This window comes from Hemibagrus wyckioides, linkage group LG06 (genome assembly GCF_019097595.1).
Source record: "Hemibagrus wyckioides isolate EC202008001 linkage group LG06, SWU_Hwy_1.0, whole genome shotgun sequence".
In the NCBI taxonomy this organism is placed as follows: Eukaryota; Metazoa; Chordata; class Actinopteri; order Siluriformes; family Bagridae; genus Hemibagrus; species Hemibagrus wyckioides.
This window is the reverse complement of record NC_080715.1, coordinates 10,175,913-10,197,088: the sequence shown is the minus strand read 5'-3', so window position 1 is coordinate 10,197,088 and position 21,176 is coordinate 10,175,913. Positions and strand designations below refer to the sequence as shown.

Sequence of the window (21,176 nt, the reverse complement as noted above, 5' to 3'; positions counted from 1 at the left end):
AACTGTGTGTGCACAATCCATGACAACAGAATCAATATCTAATACTTTTTTTAAAATGCGTACATTTTCAAAACCCAGGCAATTCATCACCTTTCCACACTGAAACTAGAAACTATTTCTGCTCACGAGATATATGAAACATGAGCTTTACAGTGGAGTTCAGCTCGAGAGGAGTGCCTCAAAGGGGAACGTGGAGCTACGACACGCTGGGGTTGCCAGATTGAACATAACCATGCATACTTATACAGCCTCATATATGGAATTGATTTTTTTTTAATTGTATTTATTTATTTTTATATTTTGTATGTGTTTGTTCATTTTCCCCAGCTGTGACAGTAACTTGGGATATTTTTGAGTGTAGAATAATCAGTTGGAAAAAAAATAAAAGACATGATATTGTGAAATCTGGCAACCGGTAGACGTCGCGATATGTTGCGCCTAGTAAAATTACCTGGCCGACGTGGGACAGCGTACGTGTCATGCGAGTTGTTTTCATGCGTAAATGTGATGTTTTTTGGACTGGACGTGGACAAAATGAGACTTCTAGGAAGTATCCCGGAGAGGACGGGGGTGAGATGCTGCCACGCAGTCATGGCTCCATTCTGGTGAAAGTTCTTTCCTTACACGGTTTAGTTTTCTTCACGTTACAATAGACTTTAAAAACACATCTCCAAATGAAGGTCAGTAAGTATTTAAGAGGAAGCGGAAGGTTCCTGGCCTTTGTGTTCGTTGCCTCGGTACTTTGGCTACTGTTTGACATGGCAGCTCTCAGGCTGTCCATTGCAGACGTGAATGGACAGCTCATGAAAGAGCTTGTCCTAAAAGACAGGGAGTTGGCTAAAAGACTCAACGCGGTTCCCACAAACGTCAGGCATAACCCTGTTGTCCGAAAGGTGAATCCAGATGTGGAGACCTCTCAACGCTCAGAAACGCTCAGCAGAAGAGTTGTTGAGGTTTACAGGCGAAAAAAGCCTGACTGGATTAATGGCGAAAACAAAGTAGCACAGAAGTCGCGTGGTAACATTTTATCTGTAACTTTGCCCAAAGTAGTGGCTGGAAACGACTCGAAGGTGCTCGTGGATACAAAGTTATTTGAGCAAAATGACATATCGGAAAAGCAAAGCGATCTAAGCTACAAAATTGCTCCAGGTGTTGGGGCAAACTTGAAGAAAGAAGTGCTACCAAAAACCAAGGCGCCATCTGCTGGGCAGGAAGGAAACCGCCTGAAACTGCAATCAAACGCCACCGAAGACCACCAAATCCCACCAAAAATACCACTACAGGACGTTAAAATACCCCAGGATGTTGTTTTGCCTGAGAAATCCAACAGGACAGTGAAAAAGGTCACACCGGATGCACCAAACAACCTTCCCCCAAAACAGGAACACTCCATCCAGAAGGTTCAGATGGTTGATAAGAGGAATTCAGCGGTAAAAGATAACAAGACTGTCTCGCTGCCTGTTAAATCCGTAGTGCAAGTCACAGCAAAACCAGCACAGTCCCCTCTGAATGCAACAAAAATCCATACTGGAGAGCCCCTGAACTCTACAGGTGTGAGGAAGCAAGATGGGCTCCATAAGGTCATGGCCCTCGACGTGACCCTTAAACCGAGGGATGCCCGTGCGCTGGGGCAGTTCGGCTGGGAGGCACTTGTGCCTCCGGAGGATGAGGAAGAGAGTATGCGCAGATGGAGTGAGGGCTATTTCAATGTGTTCCTCAGCGAGCAGATTCCTTTGGACAGGGCCATTCCAGACACACGGCCTCCAACGTGAATAGATTTTTTTTATTTTCTATAAGTCATCATCCTCTTCTGTGTGACACTAGATAGAAGGAGTGTAAATGATTATAGTATACTATTCCAAGTGTGTTATATCATAGTGATATTTGGTCTGAGTAGATGTGTCCATGTAATTTATTCTTCTTTATAATAATTAGTTGTTAATGCAATAACATATGCTGCTATATATATATATATATATATATATATATATATATATATATATATATATATATATATATATATATATATATATTAATCACATCCTTCCTTTTCCTGATACAGATGCTCCCAAAAGCTTGTTCACGATAACCTTCCCACGACGAGTGTGATCTTCTGCTTTGTGGACGAGGTATGGTCCACTCTGCTGCGCTCCGTCCACAGCGTGCTGAACAGATCTCCACCTCACCTGCTCAAAGAGATTCTACTGGTGGATGACTACAGTACAAAAGGTATTTTGAAGGGAAAGGCTAGGGTGTGTGGGTGTGGGTGATGGGAATTTTGCTTTGTGCTTCTAAGAAAATGTAAATTGTTTTGTAAGTGTTATAGATGATGACATCATGATTATTATTTTTACCGGGTTATATAAAACCACAAATAGAATATACTAGACATTAGTGGTTTGATAAAGTATCGAAGACTGAAAATTCTATTTAACCAACTTTTGCTCTTTCAAATAACTGCATAATTTATTAATTATAATGACCTAAAGCACATGTGACTCATATTAGGATTCAAACTATGATTTATTCATCTTGAGTAATCCTGGTCAGTGATGCAGTTGGATCCAGAGCCGATCCCCAGAAGGCAGAAATACACTCTGGATGGGATGTTACTCCATCACAAGGCACCGTGCACACACACATCCACATCTACAGGCAGTTCAGAGTAGTCAGTGTGTACCTAATGCCATGTTTTTTGAACACAGCTTCAGAGAGAGCACGTAAAACACAACGCAGACATTAATCTGAGCTCTGGACCGAACCAGGGATCACCTGGATCACCATTATGTAGTAATTTTCTGTCTCTTTATGTTGTAGACTATCTGAAGGACAAGTTGGATGCCTACATGTCTCAGTTCCCCAAAGTGCGGATCATCCGCCTCAAAGAGAGGCACGGGCTGATCAGGGCGAGGCTGGCTGGGGCTGCGGCGGCAAAGGGTAAACACACACATGCAAGAAAATTAATCTGCCTAACAATACACACAAGCATTGTTGTATTAGTGAAACTTGTGTGTGTATGTACACATATGTCTTACTGGTAAAAACCATACACAAAGAATTAGCAATATGATTATAATATTCTGATTATAACATTTGATATATTATAATCTATTGTGTCTCAGTGCTTTTATAACTTCTCTGTTGCTTATTGACTAAAAAAGAAAAACTATTATACTACCAGTTGTATAATTTTCCCTGTTTTTTTCCCCCATGAAATAAATTAATTCAATTAAACTGAAATGAATTTCATGAAATCATTTTAAACCTACAAATCTCCTCACTGACACAAAACATTTTATGGCACACAAACACTGTTTACAAAGACACACCATTCCTTTCCCTTACACACCCACAGATACATTGCTTAGCACCAAGGCATTGATTTCTCTATGTCTCCTGTGCATAAGGTAATTTTTTCATGATCGAAACTTTATCAAAATGTATGATGTGTTGCTGTCTTTCTTCCTCAGGCGATGTCCTGACGTTCCTGGACTCTCATGTCGAATGTAACGTGGGCTGGTTAGAGCCGCTGCTGGACAGAGTGTATCTAGACCGCAGGAAAGTCGCCTGTCCTGTTATCGAGGTCATCAATGACAAGGACATGAGGTAACAATTCATTTCTGAAGGGAAGTACACAGATCTATCAGTTTAAAGGTATACAAGTCAGACAAGGCCAGTGCCTGTTCATGAAATATACCGATCAGCGATAACATTATGAGCAGTGAGAGGTGAAGAGAGTAACACTGATTATCTCCTCATCATGGCACCTGTTAGTGGATTTGGGTGAGTTTGACGAAGGGCCAAATTGTGATGGCTAGACCACTGGATCAGAGCATCTCCAAAACTGCAGCTCTTGTGGGGTGTTCCCGGTCTGCAGTGGTCAGTATCTATCAAAAGTGGTCCAAGGAAGGAACAGTGGTGAACCGCTTACAGGTTCATGGGCATTGTTCATAGAGTTCTGTTCATTTTACCACGTTCAGGTACTCTGTTGTGAGTTATTATTTAAAAAAATTCACTAAAAGAGTCTTGGATAATAAAGTGTTAAAGGATCAGCCAACTGATGTATGACCTTATTATGACTGACCTACGTCTCTGATATCAGCTGCCCGTCCCCCAGAAGCCCCGCCCTCTTCTCCGCATCTAACACTTGCAGGGTGCTCTAGTTAAATTTTTAACATAAGGCACCCTCGCTTTCTGTCACAGTACACAAGTTTAGAATAATTTTGCTGAAAATGGTTATTAGACAGTGATTAAGTAGTCCTGCACCAGCCACGTTCAGACAGTGCGGTAATCGTCACTCCTTTCTGGCTGGTCATTTGCCCTCATCTGTTCTTACACCACCAACAGATCTGCCTCAGATCACCTCTGTATATTCAATAGTGGAGTTTAGCTTTCTCCCACGGATTGTCAGATTCAAAACTCCAGTATGATCCAGTGTGTGACACACACAGAAAGCTTTTCTCAGCTTTTGCCCAACCCAGAGAAAGTCAAACACGCTTGAGGCTAACATAGGATAATAATATTTAGATTTCAGCTCCATGCGAGCATCAAAGCTCAACCTTCAGCAATCATAAATCCACTGATCCCCTCGAGCTTCAGTCAAGACGGTTGGACGAGAGAGCTCAAGTCAAGATGAGAAATAAGTAGAATCGGTCAAGCTTTTTGAACCTATGGAAACAAATAACAGAACTCTACCTGAAGGTTTATGTTGAAAGTTTAGACTCAACATTTTGCACATTGCTTGTGTTTACAGTTATGTCATGGTGGACAATTTCCAAAGGGGCATCTTCAAGTGGCCTTTAGTGTTTGGTTGGAGCACACTTTCCAAAGATTTCATCAGGAAAAACAATATCAAAGTCTCAGATCCCATCAGGTAATATTTATTATATTTCAGACTCATTATTGTAGAAGAATTTCTTTGGATTAATTAATACATTAGCAGTTTATTTCACCCAGATGCTTACAAGCCTGACAGTCTTGATGGTATCTAACATAAACATATTATAGATTTTCTGTCACATTATTTTTTTAGGTGTCCAGTGATGGCCGGTGGCCTGTTCTCCATAGATCGGAAGTATTTTTATGAACTAGGAACGTATGATCCAGGCCTGGATGTGTGGGGAGGGGAGAATATGGAGATCTCTTTTAAGGTAAAGTTGAAGTTAAGTAATATTACTGCATCATTTCATGTTTTCTAGCACTAGTGTGTAATAAGTTTATATATGTTTTTAGTGGCATAGTGACTCAATGGTTAAGACTCTGGATTGTTGATCAGAAGGTCAGGGATCCCAACCCCAGCCCTGCCAGGGTGCCACGCTTATTCTTTTGAGCAAACGCTCTCTGCTCCAGGGGTGCTGGTTGACCCTGCATCTGTCCAGAGCTTCCTTACAAGCTGGGATATGCAAAAAATATATATATAAAAAACAGATAACTGAAAAGTAAAAGCACTACTCCTCCTCCTAATGTGCTTTAATTTGTGTTTTAAAACACGTTATTGGTTCCTCAGGAGCTCTTGGTTGCACAATTCCTCATGACTTTAATGTCTCAAGGACTTAACAACATTCACATTGTCCACAAGGATCAACATTTACATTATTTACTGTCCGGTGCCAGCCAAATAGGGATGGGTTTCCTTTTGAGTCTGGTTCCTCTCAAGGTTTCTTCCTCATATCATCTCAGGCAGTTTTTTCCTTGCCACTGTCGCCTCAGGCTTGTTCATTAGGGATAAATGTTAGGGATAAATAGTAACTTTGAGACAATGTCCATTGTTAAAAGCGCTATACAAATGAATTGAATTGAATTATTGTTTCTATGGTAACAACAGGGACTTGTTTGTTCAGGGATCTGTACAGTTGATATAATAAACAGATTACAGCGCACACTTTGCATACTCAGCCTGTAATCGTTGATATGGTGACTTGTATAGGAGCTGTTTACCTAGGAGGTTTTCTTGTAACAGCATGCTCTATTGTGTTATATTCATTACACAGAGCTGCTGAATCAAGGAAGCTGTTTGGTAACAAGGTGTTATCTTTCCATTACAGCAGATCTGATCATGGTGTCAGGTACAAGGTCAATCGAGTTTACATCACTGCCCTGGTTCTGATATGTTGTTGATTATATAGTGACTTGAACAGAGACTTGTATGCCAGACTCTTCACATAAATAGATAGAGAAGAACAACGTGTCATTGTTGACATGGTGAGGTTTTCTCTAAGGAGACCTTTAATTAGCAAGTCTTCACTGTCAGCTCTTTGTCCCAGTCAGAGCTGAGCTAAAGCTGTTCCTTTAGGTTTTCCCACATGGGAAAGGACTGAGGGGGTTGTGCTTTGTGGTTTCTTGGTAAAATGACAACTATATAAATAACTATAAAAAAAGATAACTATCTAACAGATAACTATATGAATGGAGAAAGCATCTGAAGTGTATTTTTTCTCATGAGCCTAGTTTTATAGATTGCTGTCCTAGGATTATCTCATTGTTTTTGTGTGCTTTGGAGATCAGCTTTTTCACCTTCAGAATGTCTTCACCAGATCAGACTGTATGTATAGAGCGGAGAGAGAGAGAGAGAGAGAGAGAGAAGACAGGAGCAGGAATATGGCTGGCTGAGTGTTATCACTTCTTACCTTGGTGTTTTCTGTCACAGACTCATTGTACCAACACAACACAGGGAATTAGAACATATAGTACACAGTTTTAGAATGGAAATGATTTATAATCACACCCTCTGGTGTCACCCAGATGAGGATGAGGTTCCCTTTTGAGTTAGGTTCATCTGTATTTGTCACATATACATCACAGCACAGTGAAATTCTTTCTTCGCATACCCCATCCTTGGGGGTTGGGGTCAGAGCGCAGGGTCAGCCATGATGCAGCATCCTCTGGAGCAATAGTGGCAACGGTGGCAGCTTGGCAGTCCTGGGGCTTCAACATATAAGTTCCAGATATAAATTAGACATTTTAAATTTATGCCTAATGAGTAAACCAGAGATGATGAACCTTCCAATCAGTGACCTAGAGCTTAACTGCTTGAGCCACCACTTCCCTGAGTCTGGGTCCTCTCAAGGTTTTGTGCCTGATATCATCTCAGGGAGATTTTCTTTGTCATCATCATCTCTGGTTTGCTCATTAGGGATACATTTCTTCTTCTTTCGGCTTTTGCCTTCAGGGGTGGCCGCAGCGAATCATCTCTCTCCACCTATCCCTATCTTCTGCATCCTCAACTCTAGCTTCATATCCTCATTTATTCCCTCCATATACCTCCTCTTCGGCCTTCCTCTTTGCCTCCCGCCTTGCAGCTCCATGTCCAACATTCTCCTACCAATATACTCACTCTCCCTCCTCTGGACATGTCCAAACCATCTTAATCTGGCCTCCCTATCTTTGTCCCCCAATTGTCCAACATGAGCTGTCCCTCTGATGTACTCGTTCCTAATCCTGTCCAACTATGTCACTCCCAACGAGAACCTCAACCTCATCTTCAGCTCTGCTACCTCCAGCTCTGATGCCTGTCTCTTCGTCAGTGACACTACCTCTAAACCATACAGCATGGCCGATCTCATCACTGTCTTTAGGGATACATTTAAAATGTATAATTTATATCCAGAACTTATATATTTTTAGAAATCTGCTTTGTGACAATGTCCTTTGTTAAAAGAGAGCTAAACAAATCGAATTAAATTGAATAATGCATAAATCTGTCATAAAGAATGTGAAATTGAGTACATGAATGAACATAAAAGTTTAGCAGATGATCATAGATCCAGGGCAAATAATTAATGGGAGATATTTCTTCACTTTCAAAGCACACATTGATGTGGAACATTACTCAAAATAACAACTAATGTCCTGATTTCCATATTGCTTTATTCAACCAAACCACTGATCATCACTGATTCCCCCTCTTCAGATCTGGATGTGTGGTGGCGAGATTGAAATCATCCCCTGCTCTCGTGTGGGTCATATTTTCCGTGGTGAGAATCCCTACAACTTCCCCAAGGATCGTCAGAAAACGGTGGAGAGAAACCTGGCTCGCGTGGCTGAGGTCTGGCTGGACGAGTATAAAGAGATTTTCTACGGCCACGGCTATCTTCACCTGCTGAGTAAAAATTTGATAGACATAGGGAACCTCTCAGCACAGATCCAGCTGCGCGAGAAGCTCCAGTGCAAGAGCTTCGAGTGGTATTTGGAGAACATCTACCCTGAGCTGAAGGCTCCTCTTGTCAAAGCTGAAGGCCTCGTGAGTACAGCATTGTCACGTACTGTGTTTTAGCACTAAACACAGGAATGACAAGAAAGTCTGAATAATGTACAAACAATTAAAGTTAATGGAAGTGCAGTTCATTTTGTCCCTTTTAAGATTTTGTAGGTGAAATAAAGGATTTTTTTATGTGTTATAATTTAATATACTAAATTGATATACATTTTGGAAATAGTGAGATTTTTAATAATTAATTTATTACAGTTTTATTTATTTAAAATTGAATTTTTTTTCCATTCAGAAGTATTTCATTATTTATTTTTCATTAGTATTTTTTTTAAATGTTACCCATTTTGTGTCATATTTGTAATTTATTTTTATTATTTATATATATTTTATAAATAATATTATATTATTATAATATTAATATTATTATAAAAATATTATATATATATATATATATATATATATATATATATATATATATATATATATATTTATATATACACTATATTGCCAAAAGTATTCGCTCACCCATCCAAATAATCAGAATCAGGTGTTCCAATCACTTCCATGGCCACAGGTGTATAAAATCAAGCACCTAGGCATGCAGACTGTTTTTACAAACATTTGTGAAAGAATGGGTCGCTCTCAGGAGCTCAGTGAATTCCAGCGTGGAACTGTGATAGGATGCCACCTGTGCAACAAATCCAGTCGTGAAATTTCCTCGCTCCTAAATATTCCACAGTCAACTGTCAGCTGTATTATAAGAAAGTGGAAGTGTTTGGGAATGACAGCAACTCAGCCACGAAGTGGTAGGCCACGTAAACTGACGGAGCGGGGTCAGCGGATGCTGAGGCGCATAGTGCGAAGAGGTCGCCAACTTTCTGCAGAGTCAATCGCTACAGACCTCCAAACTTCATGTGGCCTTCAGATTAGCTCAAGAACAGTGCGCAGAGAGCTTCATGGAATGGGTTTCCATGGCCGAGCAGCTGCATCCAAGCCATACATCACCAAGTGCAATGCAAAGCGTCGGATGCAGTGGTGTAAAGCACGCCGCCACTGGACTCTAGAGCAGTGGAGACGCGTTCTCTGGAGTGACGAATCTCACTTCTCCATCTAGCAATCTGATGGACGAGTCTGGGTTTGGCGGTTGCCAGGAGAACGGTACTTGTCTGACTGCATTGTGCCAAGTGTAAAGTTTGGTGGAGGGGGGATTATGGTGTGGGGTTGTTTTTCAGGAGCTGGGCTTGGCCCCTTAGTTCCAGTGAAAGGAACTCTGAATGCTTCAGCATACCAAGACATTTTGGACAATTCCATGCTCCCAACTTTGTGGGAACAGTTTGGAGCTGGCCCCTTCCTCTTCCAACATGACTGTGCACCAGTGCACAAAGCAAGGTCCATAAAGACATGGATGGCAGAGTCTGATGTGGATGAACTTGACTGGCCTGCACAGAGTCCTGACCTCAACCCGATAGAACACCTTTGGGATGAATTAGAGCGGAGACTGAGAGCCAGGCCTTCTCGTCCAACATCAGTGTGTGACCTCACAAATGCGCTTCTGGAAGAATGGTCAAAAATTCCCATAAACACACTCCTAAACCTTGTGGACAGCCTTCCCAGAAGAGTTGAAGCTGTTATAGCTGCAAAGGGTGGACCGACGTCATATTGAACCCTATGGATTAGGAATGGGATGTCACTTAAGTTCATATGCGAGTCAAAGGAGGTGAGCAAATACTTTTGGCAATATAGTGTGTATATATATATATATATATATATATATATATATATATATATATATATATATATATATATATATATATATATATATATATATGTTAGTTGTTTTTTTCCCATAATTTCTTGGCAAATATTTTGTATAATAGAAGTATTATAGAAAATATCATTGCAAGTATTGTGATGTGATATTTTCGTCATATTAAGTCACTTCTAGAGCACAGGTTTTTTATTGTTGGTTATTCCTAAAAATGCTGAGCAATCCTCTGTAATATCTTCCACATGCTAATTAGGTTTTGTTTTTCTCATTTAGATGACATGGCTATTGTTAAGCGTAGACAAGGACACTCTGTCACCGCAGGTCTTCCAGTCTCCCCATGTTATGATTGAAGCCTTTGTTTTAGAGAGTCAGGGCCAAAGCAACAAAATCACATTGTTTTAAAATCACAGTGCAGCCCGTCTCTCTCTCTGTCTCTCTCTGTCTCTCTCTCTCACATACATGTTTGTTTTTCTTTTAGGTTTTTAACGTTGGCAATAGGAAATGTCTGGTGCAAGAAGACGGCTCTTTATCTTTTGCGATCTGTAATCTTAGCAAACAGGTAACAGTTTTATATTTCATTATGTTGTGATTTTTATGTTTATATTTATAACCAATATGTGGATAGTTGTTAGTACAGTTGTTTTTTTCCTGTAGGAGAAATGCAAATAATAATAAAAAAAAAAACATGGCAGGTATCTGATTTGTAACCATGGAATAGCTCTGTAACAGTCTAGATGTTAATATTGAGAGAAAAGAAGAGTCGTTATGAAGGAGTCAATCGATCAACACAGAACTGAAGTCTGATCTTTAAAAAAATTTTAAAGAAATTTTAGTACCTAACAGTACACAGGCATTTTAGCCAAGTTATATTAAACACTCTTTCTGCTAACAAACATTTTCACCGTGTTAAATCACTAACACTAACGTATCGAAGCGTATGGGGACATTTCTCAAAATGGATGACGTTCCACAAAAACTTCTAATAGACACAAATTCCAGCATGAAGGACAATATTGTAAGACACTAACTGTTCATCCTTCACCTTTCAGAACCAGCATTTTAGCTACAGCTGGGTGAGAACACTCCGCCAGAACAATACTTGCGTTTCTCCACACGTGACGGGAAGAGGCGTGGCTTTGGAACGATGTGACAACTCTAAGGCCCACCTCCGCTGGCTGCACAAATCCAATAAGTTTCTGGTATGTAATTGCTGGAAAAACTAGATACTTATCACCTATCATTGTCACATGTCACACTGACTTTTTAAGTGCTGAACAGCCAAGATCCACAAAGCTGACAGGATCCACAAAGCTGACAAGATCCACAAAGCTGACAAGATCCACAAAGCTGACAGGATCCACAAAGCTGACAAGATCCACAAAGCTGACAAGATCCACAAAGCTGACAAGATCCACAAAGCTGACAAGATCAACAAAGTTGAGAAGATCAACAAAGTATGGGCCTCAGACACCTTTATTGTGAGAAGTAGAAGGGCCATAAATGAAGCAATTAATTAAGCAATTAATTATTTCTGCATTTTATTATTATTTATTCTGTCGATTAACTAGGAAACACAGTATACAGCCTCTTGGTGGTCCAGTGGCAGGATCCTGTGCTTTTACTCTTTCCCGGGCAGTGAGCTAACCCAGCCACTGTAGGGTTAACTCTAGGTGCCGGTCATAAGCCCGGATTAAATGGGATGGTTGCGTCAGGAAAAGCATCTGGCGTAAATCCTGAGCCAAATCGAAACATGTGGACCAAATGATCCGTTGTGGCGACCCAAACCAGGGAGCAGCCGAAAGAACAACAAGAACAACTAGGAAACACAGTCTAACAAAAAATATTTATTCATTACTGGATGAAATTTATTATATTGCTTTGTATGTATATAAAATATCGAATATGGCCAATGGTTTGCTGACACCTGATCGTCACACTCATGTGTGGTTCTTCCCCAGACAAAGTTGAAAGCACACATAATGTCTTTGTGTACTATAGCATAACAAATTTACCTTCACTGGAACTAAGGAGCCCAAACCTGTTCCAGCGTGATAATGCTCCTGTGCACAAGGTGAGCTCCATGCAGACAGGCTTTGTTAAGGCTCGAGTGCAAGTGTCCTACACAGAGCCCTGACCTCAACCCCACTGAACACCTTTAGGATGAACTGGACTGCTGTCTGAACCCCAGATCTCCTCACCTGACATCAGGGCCTGATCTCATTAATCCACTTGTAGCTGAATTGAACACAAAACCCCACAGTCACACTCCAGCATCTAGTGGAAAGCCTTCCCAGAAGAGTGGAGCTTATTAGAACAGTAATGGAGGAAGAAATCTGGAATGGGTGTGATGGCATGATGTTCTTTTTTGCTAGGAATTATAACTCTTGCTAAATGTACTAGTTTTCATTCTCTGAGTGTCTCTAAATCATGATGTGTGTGTGTGTGTTAGGCAGAGCATCTGATTGCTGAGGCACATCGTCAGCGTTTGTGTCTAGAGGCAGGATCTAAAGGAGACACGATCTTCCTAAAGGCATGTGACGCATCCAGCTCCTATCAGCAATGGCATTTCACACACTACCATGCACTGTGAGCCCCGGAGACACGCTACAGTTGTTTCATCTCACTTTGTCAGGATGAAGACGTTGTTACATTGTGAAGTATAAACAGATGCATGCAGAGACTTTGTGTAAATTGGTTAAAAAGACTGTTTTAAGGTTTGTTTTTTTTTATTTGTTTGTTTTGGTCCTGGATCATTTTAAGAGCAGCTACATCACTTGATCGTGTTTTTTGGGGACCATTTTTGGTTTGGTTGAAACAAGCACAAGCATTGGAAGTGCCTGGTTTGATCAAATACAAATACACATGCAGTGAACTTAGGTCATCTACCAGTTGATGGTGGTACGTTGTCAGTGAAATGGAGTCAATCTGGTACGTTACGCAGGACGTGCTTCTAATAATAAATCTATTGTTTAAATATAGGCAGATTTAACATAAGCAATAAGCCGTGTGTTTTGCTGTACACATTCTCTAACGACACTAGAGGGCGCTGTTTACAACGTTTCTACAGAAGGTTTGTGTTTGTTTTTCTGCTCAACAATTTTTATCTTTTTCGCTGGTGAATCTGGATGTTACAAATAAATGAAACTGACTTTATTAAAAAAAAAACAAAGTTAATCCACTCTTTATCAGGTTGCAGTGTTTGTATGATTAGCTCCACATATTTTATAACACGTTTACTCGACTGTTATAGTGGGTTAGGATATTTTATACAACACAACAGACTGTTAGAAATGTGAGCAGATCAACCAATCATGAGGAACTCTTCATTGGATAAAGAGACACGTGCAATGTCCTTATCACTGTCTGTCAACAGCCTGCCTACGGATGTTTATTTGTCTTCCAACGACATATAAACTGTATCAAGAGAGTCAACGTGGGCTGGAGATGAAATTGCGATATGACGAGGGTTAAGACAGCAGTCTGTAGATTATCTACAGTGGATATAAAAAATAAAAAAGTCTAGGTTCTTTTGTGTAAGAAATGATCAATCTTTTCCCCGTATTACACATGATTTAGCAAAACAACCAAATTCAAGTGAAAAACAAATAGGGGAGCAGCTTTTGCTTGTAATACAGCACTCGAGTCTTTTTTTCTAAGAGTCTATGAACTTGCCATACTATGATTTGGTTGATTTTTATTTTATCCTTTCTGTCTAACTGAAAGGGGATCTTCAGCGTGCAGGCGTCTTCGACTTTTTCCAATAGGATTTAGATCTGGGCTTCATTCCAAAGCACTGATCAACTTCTTCTGATGCCATTCCTTTGTTGATTTGGATTGGTGCTTTGGGTCATTATCATGCTGGACATTTTTCTTCATCTTCAGCTGTCTAACAGAGGCTTGCAGGGTTTTTTTTTTCTGATATACATTGATATTTGGAGCTTCCATTATTCTATCCCAGCTGAAGAGAAGCAGCTCCATAGCATGCTATCAGCACCATGTTTCACCATGGGCATGATGGTGTGTGTGTGTTGTACCTTCTAGAATTGTTCTCATCAGATTGTAATACATTTGGCCACATGGTATGGGCGATTAATGTGGGCTGTGAGATTTGAATAGAACAAGCTTCCATCTAGCCAAACCTACCCGTATCCCAGATGGAAAATAACATGAGATTTTTGTCACATGTAGCAGCGAGCTCCTTTAATGTTGGCGTAGCTCTCTTGGCAGACTCCCTGGTAAGTTTTCATCTTCTCACCTCTTCTCACACCTTCCCTTATTTATCCCTTCCCTTATCCCATTTCTTCTTGTCATCTTGCTATGGATTGATGCCTCATTAAAGATTTTCCCTCTTTGCACCCACTGTTCCCAGTATTGGCTTGACATGTACCATGACCCTGACCAGGATAAAGCAGCTAAAATGGATGAATGAATTCTGTTTATTACCACAAGTACAATGCATTTGTAGTATTATTATTAGTAGTAGTAGTAGTAGTAGTAGTAGTAGTAGTATGGTACAAACCATGTATTTATGATACTATTGCTATACTATTCTGTATTCTTTCATCAGTTATGTTACACATTTTGAATACTAAAAAAATTGCTTCCTCAGAAGAGATCATGTGGTTACAGTAACTCTTAACAGGAAACATTGAATCTTTTCTATGTAATTCAGGAAAGTACCTTCTTACTGTACATCCCAGAAATACAAAATCGCTCTCTCTGTCTTTCTCCCTTCCTCTAATAAAGAGAATAAATCATGCTGTTTTAGAAGAATAATCAACTTCCAGGTCAGTAGTAACTCCGCTTTGTGTCAGATTGCACTTCACCACACCACTTCACTGTTGATGCATTTTCTAATACAGCTCTGGAAAATAATAAGAGAGCACTGCAAAATAATCAGTTTCTTATGTTTTTTTCTTACAGTTTCATGTATTGGTGAGATGAACAGTTTTGTTTCATTTTTACAATATTTCTCCTAAATTCAAAATATACACTACTCACAAAAAGTTAAGGATATTCAGCTTTCGGGTGAAATCTTTTCACCTAAAATGCACTATAACCTTTCCAGGTGAACTTAATTTGACCTTCTCTACACTTTTGAATGCACATGTCCAACTGTTCCGTGTTTCAGTACTTTATGCATAAGTTGCTGTTCTCTAACAAGGTGCTTAACGGCAAAATTCACAACTGGTGTTTGATCCATGAATCGACCAGTCCATTTTCTGGTTCAATTAGAATTGGTATTTAAACAGTCCTCTTCATCATGCTGTTCACATTTTGACATCATGAGACCAAGACGACACCTAACCATTGGTCAACAGTACCTCGAGGCTTCAAACAGGATGTTCTCAGAGGGAAGTGGCCACTGAGCTTAGAGTGTCACAGAGTGTCATCAGCAGGTTGTGACAGAGATACAGAGAGACTGGAAGAGTCACAGAAAGGCATAGAAGTGGACGTCCTTTGGCCACATCCCACGTTGATGACCGCTTCATTGTGAACAGTGCCCTGCGGAACCGGATGATGAATGCCACTCAACTCCAGGCACATTTAAGGGAGGTGAGAGGCACCCAAGTGTCACATCAGACCATTCGAAATCGTTTACATCAGCGTGGTCTGCATGCTAGATGACCTGCAAGGGTACCTGACCACACCACCAGGCACAGGCGTCGGGCCAGGGAGCATTTACACTGGACGGGACCAGTGGGCCTCAGTGCTGTTCTCTGATGAAAGTTGATTCATGTTGAGCAGAAATGATGATGATGATGGATGTTGGAGACGTCAAGGAGAGCACTATGCATCAGCCACTGTTGTGTTGGTGTTACAGTCTGGGCAGGGGTGTCGACTCAATACAGAACTGCCCTACATCTTGTGAATGGTACAGTGACAAGCCAATACTACCTGAATAACATCATTAATCCAGTCATTGTGCCCCTGCATGAACAACACAGGTCTAATTTCATCTTCATGGACGACAATGCTCCGGCTCATCGAGGGGCGTCATTAGGGAACGGCTGCTGGAGGCTGGGGTACCTCAAATGGAGTGGCCTGCACTTTCTCCAGACCTGAATCCCATAGAAAACCTATGGGATCAGCCGAGTCGCCATGTAGAGGCTCGTAACCCTGCACCCCAGAACTTCAATGACCTGAGGGCCGCCCTTCAAGAAGAGTGGAATGCCATGCCTCAACAGACAATAAGTGGACTCGTGAACAGCATGGGACGTCGTTGTCAAGCTGTAATTGATGGTCAAGGGCACATGACAAATTACTGAGACATGTTGTGGTATACACTGTTGTTGGCTTTTGTTTGAATAAATTGTTTGAGATGAGGAAATCACCATTGCATGCTTCTACTTAAATGCCCTAGTTTCATGATATAATATCACTGTAGCATGAACTTTTTACATTTTCCATAAATTTCACCCAAAAGCCAAATATCCTTAACTTTTTGAGAGTAGTGTATATAGTATAATAGTGCTTACTCCCTACACTTGATGAGTGTTCCTGTTTGGAAATGCTGGTCATGAACACTGGTCAGCGCTATTTTATGTATCTGTCCTGTAGCGTATTGTATTGTCTGTCTGCACCGTCCTGTCCTCTTTGCACTAGGTTGCACACTATGCACTTTATGTGGCTAGGACAACTTACTAACTTATGTTGTTTTCATGTAGCACCATGGTCCTGGAGAAACGTTTTGGGTTTTTTTTTTTTTTCATTTCACTGTGTACTTATACACTGTATATATACAGCTCTGGAAAAAAAAAATAAGAGACCACTGCCCAATCTCCAGATTTGAACCCTATTGAAATCCTCTGGAATGTCATCAAGAGGAAGATGGATGATCACAAACCATCAAGCAAACCTGAGCTGTTTGCTTTTTTGCAAAAAGAGTGGTATGAAGTTCCCCAACAGCAATGTGAAAAACTGGTGGACACCATGGAGCCAAAACACATGCAAATCAGGGTTACACCAAATACTGATTTCTTAATGTTATTTAGCCAAAGCATTAACACAATTTGTCCGCATTTTGTTTTGTTTGAGTTATTAAAGCTCTGCAAATACTGCATGATCTTGGGTTATTCTGATGTGTTGTCATTTCCTTTAAATATACACTCTAAATAACAAGAGTTATATTCTGAATTTAGGAGAAATATCGTCAGCAGTTCACAAAAAATGAAACAAAACTCTTCATCTCACCAATACATGAACCTGGAAGAAAAAAACATAAGAAACTGATTATTTTACACTGGTCTCTAATTTTTTTCCAGAGCTGTATATACAGTACATTGTTGAAATGACAATAAAAGCTTCTTAACTTCTTGACTTGACCAATTGAACACCAGTTCCAAGTGCAAATCTGAATAATCTCAGAACAATCGCAGGCTCGAAGGTTTCACTGCTGCTTGGAGTGTAATATTTTATTATTTTGCTCTAGACTACTAGAGTTATTATGTATGAGGCTTAGACTTCCCAGGCCGGCATTCATAACAGTAGCTTGTACTTGACGACTTGTACATGTGAAGGTACTTGACCTCTATTTAAACTTCTAAACTGGTGATTTGTGACTTAGTTTCCTAGATTATTGATGTATGAAATAAAGCCGACGATCACCACTTATTAAAACAATGACTCGACTCTGAGCCACTGATCATATTTTATCCTGTAAATCAGGGGAACAGTTAAGTGTATGTATTCCTCTTTGGGCATGTGAGAATGTCTTGTCATTTTATCAAAACATTAAATATTAATCCCTGATGCTAATTGCTCAGCATTTGAAGTATGATGTAGGCTGTGGGTTTATATAAATATAAATGAATTAGAATTTATTTTTATGATTATTATTATTATTATTATTATTATTATTATTATTATTATTTTATTTTATTTTTATTATTTTTTTATTTTTTTAAAAAACAAGCATTGATCATGCTGCATTTTTAATTTGGATTTATATAAAAAAAAAATTTATTCAGTAAATGCTCATGCGCATTTGTTTTCTTGACACTTGTCATTCCACAGAGTCTCTCAGTTCAGTCAAGGAATTAGCTGATCTAGATGAATGGAGAGATTTGTCTATTTTTATTGCTAATACAGTGTGTCAGGATAACAAAACAAGTCATTCATTTTAAATGTGATCGTAGATTATGCACTTTACCACATAGTCAGTGTTTTATTTCCAAGAGAATAACTACAGCACCAAATAAAAACCCTTACACTGCTTATATTATATATATTTTATATGATATTACAGTGTATATATAATTATATATATTTGCCCAGTGTATATAGCATGAGTTTAGGAATGTGTAGTGTCTTTATAGACATGAAGTTGACCTCTTGCATAAGAGCTTGGATTTACTGCACGCTGCATTAATACCATGAGCCAGATTCCAGTAATGGGGATTTTTTTTCTCCCAGTAGGATTATGCTTTCATCTTCTTTAGTTACCAAGTACTGGAGTGTTTAATTACCTAAGAATGTTATTTTCTCACATGTTTCAGCTCAGAAGCCCAGTGTGTATCTATGCTAACTGACTTATTAAGTAGCATTTGTCTGAAAGCACCCAAAAAGTCTTGTGTTATCAAAGAAAATATGTTGTTGGTGTGTGTGTGTGTGTGTGTGTGTGTGTTATTTATGTTCAAGGTTTTCACAGCTGCATCATAGACTCGAACATCTCAATCCTCTTCCTCGTCTGGCCTCTCCGAATTCTCCGGTATGACACTGTTCCATACTTCGCATGCATCAGGTGATTAAACGGCTTGTTGTCAGAATCACACATCATGTCTAGCCCGTGTTCCTGCTCCATGTCCTCCAGACTCACACCGCTTCCTTCTGGCAGTCCTGTCTCTCTGGACTCGTCAGGCAAAAAGTCGCTGCTCTCGTCTGTGTATGAGTCGGCTAGAAAAATCAGACAGGTTAAAGACAGAGCTTTAGAATTTAAAGGAGCTGTTTGTCATTTTGAGTCGATCAGCTGTGAGGCATTGTGATTGAGAAGACTTCTCATTTCTCAACAAGAGACCTTGTGTATTTGTTGTGAGGTGCCTTTTGAAATAAACTAGGCAGATCTCTGTTTCTCTGCTGGGTTTGAGCTGATTTCTGGGCCAGAAAAAAAATGTAAGCAGAAGTCTGATATATAGAAATGAGCTAAATTAGGTACATGGAAATTGTTCCAATCACATTTTTTCTGAAAGTTTTTTTGTAAATATGTCACTGTTCCAGCTCGGGATACACTCTTAAATGTTACACATTGCAGCTTTAATTTATTCTACAAGAATGTAATGATATGATGTTTTTTTCCGGTTATGTTTGACAGACGGGTATAACTCTACACTACTTCAGATTAGTTTATTACCGGATCTGTATTTTATATTCATTTTTATAAATTCATAAAACTATGAGCCTGACATAAGCACATCCTTTAAAGGTAACAGCTTTAAATTTGCTTTCATTATTTTGAGTTATTGGATTGTATGACGGGCTTCTTCAAAACCTTGGTGGAAACTTGTATCTGACGTTTGGTGATGATGATCTGTGCTTCAGAAAACATTTGAAAATTCCGGGATTACTTCATCTGGATGCTGTAGATATACACCTTACAACTGTTGCTATGATCATCGAGACTGACTCATGATCATCGAGACTGACTCATGATCATCGAGACTGACTCGTGCTCTGTTTATCCCAGGACTCTTCTTATCAACATACTCTGTAAATGTAATGACTAATGATTTACAATCATAAATCACACTATCTGGTGTCACTGGAGAAGAATTTACTATTTTTATTTACATCTCAAGATTTTTCCCTCATGCTGACTCAAGGAGTCTTGTGATTAGTAATTGGCTTCATTTGCTTAGGGAGTTTTGTGATTACTAATTGGCAAATGCCCATGTTGTGCAATACTATTTATGGACAATTATACCTAACGCTAGTCCTTGTCCTACCTCTTTCCTTCATCTGTGCAGCTCCAGCTGGAGTAGACCCTCTGAGTAGTACCACTGGAGGCACTGAAAGCTCTTCAGGGTGTATTATCCTGCTCTTATCTGCTGTCTCGCCGTGCACGTCAGTGTCTGTAGATGACGCATTATTCACTTTGTTTTCCATTTTGCTTTCCATTTCTTTCAGCATGGCAACATTGTCAAGCTCTGCACTTGCTTCCATTAGCTCAATACCGTGACATGAAGGCGCCTGAGCTCCTGAATTGTGAACCTGAGGAGCAGAATTAAGTTTTTCCGGCCAAGCTGGCTCTCCTGAATGTGGAGCCCAAATGGAGTCAAGGACTTGCTGGGGAATTTCCTCTTCCTCGCTGTAAAATACTGAATCGTCTCCTTCGGTTATAACCAGAGCCGGCTGACTTGCAGTGTCCTCCGTACGTCCACAGATGTCTTGGTCTGGAGCAGTGTTGCTCTGATTCTCATTCTCATGCACACTTGCAAGATCTGCCATTTTTGTTTTTGTTTGCCCTTTTTTTTGTTCTTAGCCAAACTTAACAAATCTGAAGTTGAGTCAAAATGCTGTCCATCATGTCCCTCTGTCACACTTGCACTCTCATGACCAGTCTGTGGCAGGCAGGGCTTTTGTACTCATGTGCGATGTATTTCTCAAACCTCTAGAGAACAGGGGATTTGTACTGACCCAAATGAATGGCCTTTTGTCTGCTGTTCCATTACAAACAAACTGTTTGTCCTTGTGTTTTTAATCCTGCTCGAGGTATTTTAAGGCCTGATTAACATTCTCAGTCATGGAGGATTTGGGCCTGAATTGGCTGGAACCCTCTTGGTGATATTGGCCACCAACTTTGTGTAATTATACACAGGACTAGAGCATGAGGTACAATTGTAACACAATGAGTCTGTATCGTAGCCATAATTCTACACACACAATGCAGGACACTACAAGAATTCATTTTTAAGCTAACTATAATATAATGTACTGATCTGATATCATGGCTGATATTGGCCTTAAGGATTGGCTCGGCATTGAACTAAATCTGATCCACTTTTGTAATTTTATCAGACCATTAAGTCATTTTAAATCCTTATAGTGAATGATGCTAACTTGCCAGCATTTGAAATAAAATGTAGGCCACAAGTTTCCAAACTGTTTGAATAAATCACCCTGACCACCCTGCATTTTTAATTCAGAATTTATATTTATATTTATATTTCTATTTTATTTCATATTCAATAAGTGTTTATGAAA

The 21,176-nt window shown here is 39.8% G+C and overlaps 2 protein-coding genes across 2 annotated transcripts; one reads left to right on the top strand and one right to left on the bottom strand.

Annotated features, from left to right (window-relative positions):
• The first annotated feature begins 409 nt into the window (after positions 1-409).
• LOC131354824 (polypeptide N-acetylgalactosaminyltransferase 5) lies at positions 410-13,151 on the top strand. Its single transcript, XM_058392877.1, has 10 exons — positions 410-1,768; positions 2,063-2,229; positions 2,818-2,937; positions 3,471-3,606; positions 4,754-4,873; positions 5,033-5,150; positions 7,910-8,239; positions 10,456-10,536; positions 11,027-11,176; positions 12,427-13,151. The coding sequence occupies exons 1-10, from the start codon at positions 675-677 to the stop codon at positions 12,565-12,567; spliced, it is 2,457 nt and encodes an 818-aa protein (XP_058248860.1). The 5' UTR covers positions 410-674; the 3' UTR covers positions 12,568-13,151.
• Positions 13,152-17,950: 4,799 nt separating this feature from the next.
• Positions 17,951-20,578, bottom strand: LOC131354826 (uncharacterized). Its single transcript, XM_058392878.1, has 2 exons — positions 19,919-20,578; positions 17,951-18,872 (listed from the first exon to the last, which is right to left on the bottom strand). The coding sequence occupies exons 1-2, from the start codon at positions 20,418-20,420 to the stop codon at positions 18,622-18,624; spliced, it is 753 nt and encodes a 250-aa protein (XP_058248861.1). The 5' UTR covers positions 20,421-20,578; the 3' UTR covers positions 17,951-18,621.
• Positions 20,579-21,176: the final 598 nt, after the last annotated feature.